Raw genomic sequence first — 9,057 nt, 5'->3', positions numbered from 1 at the left:
TATATATGTTATATTTTCGAGAACTATTTAAATAACAAAACAATGTCTTAAGAACAACAAAAAAAAAAAAACTATATATATATATATATGTACATATTTACATAAATGTAATAAATATTGAAAGACTAAAAAAAGTATCTTGCACATTTTAAAAATATACAATTTAATTATTTCATTTTAATTTATATAATTCATCTTATAAATATACACATTTTTATAGATTAAGATCATTCTAATTTTTGAATAATAAATATATATTTTTTTTTTTTTTTAACATATCTATTAAACTATTTCGTCTTTTGTTTAAATATACATTAATGTTGCTTAATATTGTGTATTCGTAAAAAAAAAAAAAAAAAGAAAAAAAGAAACGAACGAATAAATGAATAAAATATATATCTTTTAATCATTTTGTAAACATATTAATATAGTATAAACCTAAATTTTCCTTTTTAAGAAAAAAAGACCAAGAATATAACAATATATATATATATAGTTAATATATTTTTAATTTGGTATTTATTTATTTAATATTTTTCTTATTTTTTTGAAAAAACAATTATGAAGTGGAAAATGTGTATAAATTATTCTTTATAGAAAAAAAAAAGAAAAAGATATCAAATTATAATAATTATCTATCTTTCTAAAATTTACTCTCACGTATATATTATAATGTTATGGAGAATAAACCTGTATAATAAATATAAATAATGCATATTTTTATAAATATATATGTACGTTTTTAATTAAAAAAATAGCTTCCTTACATCAAAATATATTTTATTAAATTATATACATATATATATATATATAAAAAAAAAAAAAAAAAAAAAAACAGAAAAATAGAAAAAAAAATACGAATGTAAAATTATTATTAACCAAATTAAAAACAACAAAATATTATGTATTTTATATATGTGTTAACAAATTTTACCCAATATATTTACAAATTAGCAGCAATAACATTTCTTGGTTTTCTTCTTGGTCTTTTCCATACTTAAGTTAGAGCATGCTAATGGGTTTATAATTCCATAAGGATCATAATATGGATTCATTGGAATATTCATGCCTCCGTAATATTGAGGGATTCCTCCATACATGGAATTCATTCCATTATACATATGATATTGCTAAAAAAAAAATTAATAAATTAAAAAAATATATAAATATATAAACATTTATTTGCATATATATTAATTTCTCTTTCTTTAAAATTCTTACGGGATATTCTGTTGAGATTGCATTGTTGGTATACATTAAACTTTGATTTAATGCTGCAGCAGCTTGCATAGTTGTTGGATCTAAGGGCATTCCAGATTCAGTAATTCCAGGTATTATGTAAGGTATACTATTTGGATCAATGGTGTGGTTTTCATCATGACTAATTGTGTAGTATCCTTCTGCAGGGTTTGTATCTATTACATTCTTAGTAGATACGTTATAATTTTCATGTAAAGAATTCATATGTGCATCCTTTACATACACATTTTCTTCACTTCCGTTAACTGAAGAAGTTTTTAAATTTTGTGTCTCTGAAGTAGCCATTGTTTTTTAACGAATATAATATGCTAATTTTTTATAGTAAAAATATAATATATATATATATATATGTATTAATTTTTTTAACAATTATGTAATTTTCTAAAAATGTGATAATTTAATTTTATAAAGAAAAATAAAAAAAATTAATTCATGAATTAAATAAAAATAAAATTTTCTTCAGCCAATATTTTTACAACATAGTATGACTAGCAATTATTATTTCTGAACAGTCAGGTTGTATTTTATAAAAAATTAATTTTTTTTTTTTTTTTCTGAACACTTAAAAAAGCTAGTAGATCAAAAAAAAATAAAATAAAATAAAAAATAAGGCAAAATAAGAAAAAAAAACAACAAAAAGGAAATATATAAAATATAAAAAAAAGAAAAATTCTAAGAGGTATAATGTTATTTCTGAAATTTCAAATTACAACTGTATTGCATAAATAGTATTGTATGCACAATGCAAAAAAAAAAAAAAAAAAAAAAAAAAAAACATAAATATATATATATATATATATAATATATATGTAAAATATACAAATTTTAAAATATATTCAACATTTTTTATATAATTAAAAAAATAATAATAATCAATAAATAGGATGAAAAATAATAAAGAATCTTATACATATAGCACAGATAAATATGATTATAAAGTTAATAATAACTATATAAAAATTACATGAAAAAAAAAAAAAAAACAAATGCACCTAAAATTTTTTATTTCCACCTTTAAACGAAAGCACAATAACCAAAAAGCATGTTCAGGTAAAAATGATATGGAAAAAACAACACAACTATGGAATATTTACAGTGCAACCATAATTTTATAATGTGTTACAAAATAGTAATTATATAATTACATTCATAAACAAATATATATATATTATATACATTTATGTATGTATATATAGATAGATCTTATGTATGTGAATAATTAATAAATTAAATAGAAAAAAAATTTTATTTTAGAACATCCCTTATATTAATTTAAATATTTCTTTTTATTAGGTATATCATTTCAGAATTATCGTAAGTCCTTATTCTCAAATGTATGTATATATATATATATATATACATATATTAACATTTGTTTATTTTTCCATATATGTTTTAATTTCTCCTTTATAAATATCAATCATGTTTGTACATAATTCATCGTATCATCGATTTTTATATATTCAACTTCATTCTTTTAGTAAAATTAATCATAGAAAGAATATAAATATATGAAAAATTATATTGTGTAAACATAATATGTTTGAATTCTTTTCGTAATATGCGTGTGCACATTGAGTGCATATCTAAAGGAAGATAGGGTTATTATTTATACATATATATGATGATCAATTTTTTGAAAAGATTATATTTAATTATCTTCATATGGAGTACAGATTTTTTTATCCTCTTCTGATATTTTTTCTAATATAAAATAAAGTAAGAATGAGATAGAATATCAATTTCTTTAATAATATAAAATATAATTTGTATTTAAATACTTTTTGAAATGAGACATATTATGTACATATTAATTTTATTTATTTATTTTATTTTTTTTTCCTGTCTAGTATTTTTATAAAGGTATAATTGTGTTGGCATTTTGTATCATAAAGAAGAACTTCGAATAGTGCGTTCTGTTAATATTTTTCATTTCTGAAGATAAGCATAATAAAAAATTGATACTGTTTATATCATTTTTTTTATTTATATGTGTGAATTCATTTTTCTCATTTGGTATTAAGAAAATAAGGAAAGGTTTTTCTATTAAAAAATTATTTGTTAGAAAATCTTTTTTCCTAAAAATATGTGTTTTTAATATATCATTAAAATTCTGTGGAATTAAAAATATTTGTTTTAATGAATTAAAATTATTATTTACTAAATTGTAATTATCAGTATTATCTGTATTTTCATTATTATGTTGTATTTGTTTCTTTGTTTCTTCGTTAATAGACAAATTTATTGTATATTCCATAAATTTATCTTCAGTTGATAATTTTGTATAGAAAAATAGAAATCGATATGTTTTCTTTAAATTTAAAATAAGTGTAAATGCATAATCCAATAAATCTGAGGTTTTCCTTTTTACATAATTATTATCAGAAAAGAAATTTATTTTATCATATTTACAAAAATTCCAAAAAGACAAAGAATCTATAAATAATGCTTCAATAAATATATTTTTCTCTTCTAATAAATTTTTTAACGTATTAAGGACAACTATTAAATGTCCTGGATTTAATATTTGAATATAATATATATTAGAAAAAGAATTATCTACATATATTTTTTTTAAATCATTATATGTACATATATTATTATTTTTTATTATATATTTATCAAATTTTTTATTTATAATATTTTCATAATTCTTATAATTAAATGATAAATCACAATCTAAATATACAACTTTACAATTCATTCCTTTCAATTCTTTTACAGCTGTAAGGTCAGCTAATATTTCTGTTAATAATAAAGTCTTTCCACAATTTTCTTTACCATATATACAAACACTATCACATTTTTTTAAAATGCCATTCTTTATACATTTTTTTAATATAGCGCAATCATTAAAATAATAACTCTTGTTATGCTCTTCAAATAAATCTAAACAGGTACAATCTATATCAATTTTTGTCATGTTGTTTACAATAAATTATTATATATATATATATACATATATATGAAGGTAAAACAAAATATTCACATTTAAACTTATATACATATTATTCTTAGCGTATTGGAACCTTATCATAATATATTCATAATTACCATTTTAATAAAATGTGCACAAATAAAAATAAATAAATATATATATATATATATATATATGTAAATTCTTTATAAATTTTTAAAAGAATAATATAATAATAAAATTATATATATATATATATATATATATATATATATATATTTTTGTATAATCATAAACAATTTTGTTGTAAATTTAAAAAAAATTTCAAATTATAAAAAAACGCGGAAAATATAATGTTGAGAATATGCAAATATTATTCTTTTTAAAAACATTTCTTATATACATATATATATGTATTTTATATTATTATTATCTTAAAGGCTTCAAAAGTTCCCCCAAAAAAAAAGAATAAAATAAAATGAAAAAAATTAACAACCACATATATATATATAATTATTCTCATATCTCTTATATGATATGCATTTTTTATGTTTTATTATTTTATAACATCTCCAAGAAACAAAAAAAAAAAAAAAAATTATTTATAAGAATGTAACATTTTCAATATTTACATAAAATAATATATAAAACTCTTTAGTTCCTATATATTGTAGAATTCATATTCTTCTCATAAAGGTAAAACATATATATATATATATATATATATATATATATATAAATAAATATATAGATATAACACACTTTAATTAAAAAAATATATAAAGGGAAATAATAAAATTGACAATATTTTTAATGATATTATATAATAATAATTTGAATTTGTATACATATATAATAACAAGAATACATATAATATATATATATATATTTGTATTCATTTATATGTTTTATTAAAATATATATATTATATATAATTAATATATTAGAATTCATTTAAATATTATACATTTAATGTATTTTATATAGATAAAAGGTTTCCCATAAAAAAAATATATAATATATATATGTCATAACAAATAAGTTAGTATATTTTTATATATCCATAATTTCACGTAAAATTATTATTATGCTGTACTTCTAAAAGATACTATAAAAAGGTACATGTACTAAAAGCAAAATTATAATTCTTACTTTTTTCTTATTTTATAATTAATTTTTTTATTATATAATTAATTTTTTTCTTTTTTTTACATATTATCAAAAAAACACATATATGATGAAATAGAATAGAAATCAAAGCGTGCATAACACAAAAAAAAAGAAAGAAAAAAAATGAAAACGTAAAAGAAAAAGAAAAAGAAAAAGAAAAATGAAGATATTAATAAAAATTAATGAAAGCAAATTTTTACTTCGTTATTTTTTTTTATTTTTTTATTTTTTTTTGGAACAATTATAACTTGAAAATAATGAACTAAAGTAATATAATAGTATAATATATTTAATAATAATATATTATATTATATGTATATATTTTTTTTTTTTTGTTTTTCTCCTTAAGCTTTATTTTTTGATTATATTAATAATAGTCCTAATTAGAATATTATATATTAATATAATAAAAATATTAAGAGAAGATAAAAAATACTTATATATATATATATATATATATATATATTATAATTTATGTATTATTTATAATATATATATATTTTACTTTTTATAATACTTTGAAAGAATCATTTTTGGTTTTTATTAATAACTCTCCTTCCACCAAAATATTCCTATTAAATAAGAGAAAAAAAAATGGGTAATGAAATAAATACATAATATTAAAACTTTAATAAACTAATAGATATATGTTCATTTATATTATATGTATACACCTTTTTTGTTGTTATGTGCTTATTTTATTTAAAAATTTTTTGAGAGAAAATATGTTTATATTAAATTTTTTCTATATTGTGTGAATATGTTGTAGGCTACGCAATGTTTTTATTTATATACACACGAAATGATTAAATAAAAATATACATAATATTTCAAACTTATAATATATTATGTCTATATTATTATATATATATATATATATATGTATATTTTTTCATACGTATGTATAAGGTTCTTACAATAAATATTTAAGTGTGTACTTTTTTTTTTCTCACACGTTGTATAAATGTAATAAATATATATATATATATATTTATATTTATATTTATATTTGTTAATATAATATATTATTATTTTCCTTTTCTATCCCTTTTAGATACTGTGAGTGAAAAGTCACAAATAGAAAACGTACTAGATAAAATACTTCCAGGCAAGGACCTTAATTTGGTTACCTTAAAAAGTGTAAGGAAAGATGTAGCAGATTTTTTGAATGTTGAAGAATCTTATTTTTCTGAGAATAAAGAAAAGAAAGAATTATTAAAAACTATTTTAAAAGAGAAAATTTTGATATTATATAATGAACAACAAAATGAGGAAAAAAAAAAAAAAAAAAAAAATTCTCAGAGTGATATTTCAGAAAAGAAAGAAAAATCTAAAGGTGATTTACAAAAAAGTGAATCGAAAAATAATAATTTAAAAAAAAAGAGAAAAATTATTGAAAGTGAAGAAGAAACAAATATTAATTCAGATGATGAAGAAGAAGAACAAGAATTTCCAAAAAAAAAACAAAAAAAAGAAAAAAATAGTAATGTTACTACATTATCCATATTAGAAAAAAAAAAAAAAAAAAAAGGAGATAATGATTCATCTAATAATAATGATTATAACGACGAATATGACGACGATGATGATGAAGAAGAAGAAGAAAGTTTTTCAAAAAAAAAAAGCAAAAAGAAAAATTCAACAACTTCTCCTAAAGTAAAAAATGCGCATACAATAAAAAAAGAAAAATTAAGAAAAATTGTATTAGACCTAAAAATAGGACCAACCATTTTTAAAGATTTGAACAAAGAAGATGACGAAAATTATAATAAGAAATTAGAAGAACGGATCATACAATTCTGTGAAAAAAAAGGAATATGTTCAGAAAAAAATAAATTACCAACACCTACAGAAGTATATGAATATAAAAAAAGTATTAAATTAAAAGAGGAACTTGATGGTATTGATCCTTCTAATATTATAGATACAACAACAAGACCAAGAAGGAGAAATCCTAACCCTTACATAAGCCAATCATTTGTAGCTTCGGATGAAGAGGAGGAAGAGGAAGAAGATAATGAAGATGACGATGATGATGAAGTGGTACATGAAGAAGGAGAAGGAGATGAAGAGGAAGATGATAAAAAGAAGAAAAAAAAATTAAGTAAGGAAAAGAAAATTGAAAAAAATGAAAAGGATGAAGAAAAGGACGATGATGAAGATGAAGATGAAGATGATGAGGATGAGGATGAAGATGATGATGATGAAGAGGATGATGATGTAGATGATGAAGAGGATGATGATGAAGAAGATGATGACGATGATGGTGAAGAAGATGATGACGATGATGGTGAAGAAGAAGATGATGATGATGATGATGATGATTAATTAACCAAGTTATGACACAAAAAAAAAAAAATTTCTTCTTTTTATTATTTACAATATTCTTCTATTTTATAGCGTTGTTTTAAATTTCTCTTACTTTTATATATTTTGATTTTTATTTATTATATTAACTTTTTTTTTTTTTCGAAGAGTTTCAAAAATAATTTCGAATTATTTTGAATTACTCACCCCTCCAAAATATTATACATATATATATATATATATATTAATATATCTTATATTTTTTAAAAGTAACATATATGAAGACGTGCCGACGCATATATCATCTTATATATATATATATATATATATGATATATGCAATCTTCTATTTTTATATTAAAATAATAATAACTTTGCAAAATCAAAGTAAAAAAAAAAACACATTACACATATTACCTTACATTGTAGTTATTTATATTTAAATTAAGCTTATGATGAAATAATTCAAACGAAGGGATATTAATATATATTTTGTCTATATAAATATATACATATATATATATATATATATATTTATGTAATGTTAAAGAATACATAAAAAATTATACACAATATATTATATGTATATATGTTTGAAAAAACCTATATTCCATTTTATATTTCTTAAAATTTTTTAAAGTTTTCCATTTTATTGTACTCTTCATTTCTTTTTGAATAATTTATAAAAACATTAATATTACTTAGTACAACAATATTTTAATGATAAATGAATGCTTCTTAAAAGCAAAAGATAATTTTTAAAATAAAAACAAACCTTATCATAAATTTTAATATATATATATATATATATATATATAAAATATAAAAATATAATATATATTTTTTTATTTTTTTTTCATAACAATTTAAAAATATTTAAAATATATATACGCTGAAACATAATATAATATATTCATATATATTAGGTATATCGTATATATGTAATAAGTATTATTTATTATATATACATATATATATATATATATATATATAAAATAAATATATAGTTTTTATTATAAATTCAATATAAATAATGAATAGGAACAAAAATATAATAAAATATAACCCTTTTTTTTTTTTTTTTTTTTTCTTTTTCATCTTAATTTTCATTTATAGTTTTTTTATAAATTGATAATTAAAATATTTTATTTTTTTTTTTTTTTTTCATATATCTAATTTTACGATGAATAAAGGTATAAAATTTAAGAAAAATTAATTAAAATATATTTTCCATAGATAATTAAAATAATAGCTTTTTTTTTTTTTTTTTTTTTTTTTTTTTTTAAAAAAAATTTATATTTTATTGTTTTTTTAAAAAAAAAAAAAAAAAAAAAAAAATTTCTTATGAGCTTCTTCCATATATTTCAATACTTTTTATAACATTTAATTTTTTTTTTTTTTTTT

The 9,057-nt window shown here is 17.8% G+C and overlaps 3 protein-coding genes across 3 annotated transcripts; 1 reads left to right on the top strand and 2 right to left on the bottom strand.

Moving 5' to 3' along the window:
- Positions 1–950: 950 nt before the first annotated feature.
- On the bottom strand, positions 951–1,545 carry PGSY75_1140400 (hypothetical protein; the record flags this gene model as incomplete). Its single annotated transcript, XM_018786521.1, has 2 exons — positions 951–1,130; positions 1,222–1,545. 2 exons carry the CDS (start codon positions 1,543–1,545, stop codon positions 951–953), a joined length of 504 nt encoding a protein of 167 aa, XP_018641316.1.
- Positions 1,546–3,115: 1,570 nt separating this feature from the next.
- Positions 3,116–4,183, bottom strand: PGSY75_1140300 (putative P-loop containing nucleoside triphosphate hydrolase; the record flags this gene model as incomplete). The annotated part of the gene is made up of 1 exon (XM_018786520.1): positions 3,116–4,183. The coding sequence occupies one exon, from the start codon at positions 4,181–4,183 to the stop codon at positions 3,116–3,118; it is 1,068 nt and encodes a 355-aa protein (XP_018641315.1).
- A 1,758-nt stretch (positions 4,184–5,941) lies between these two features.
- Positions 5,942–7,675, top strand: PGSY75_1140200 (hypothetical protein; the record flags this gene model as incomplete). The annotated part of the gene is made up of 2 exons (XM_018786519.1): positions 5,942–5,945; positions 6,402–7,675. The coding sequence occupies 2 exons, from the start codon at positions 5,942–5,944 to the stop codon at positions 7,673–7,675; spliced, it is 1,278 nt and encodes a 425-aa protein (XP_018641314.1).
- Between the last annotated feature and the right edge of the window lie 1,382 nt (positions 7,676–9,057).

This window comes from Plasmodium gaboni, chromosome 11, assembly GCF_001602025.1.
Source record: "Plasmodium gaboni strain SY75 chromosome 11, whole genome shotgun sequence".
Lineage (NCBI taxonomy): Eukaryota > Apicomplexa > Aconoidasida > Haemosporida > Plasmodiidae > Plasmodium > Plasmodium gaboni.
This window is presented reverse-complemented; position numbering and strand designations above follow the sequence as displayed.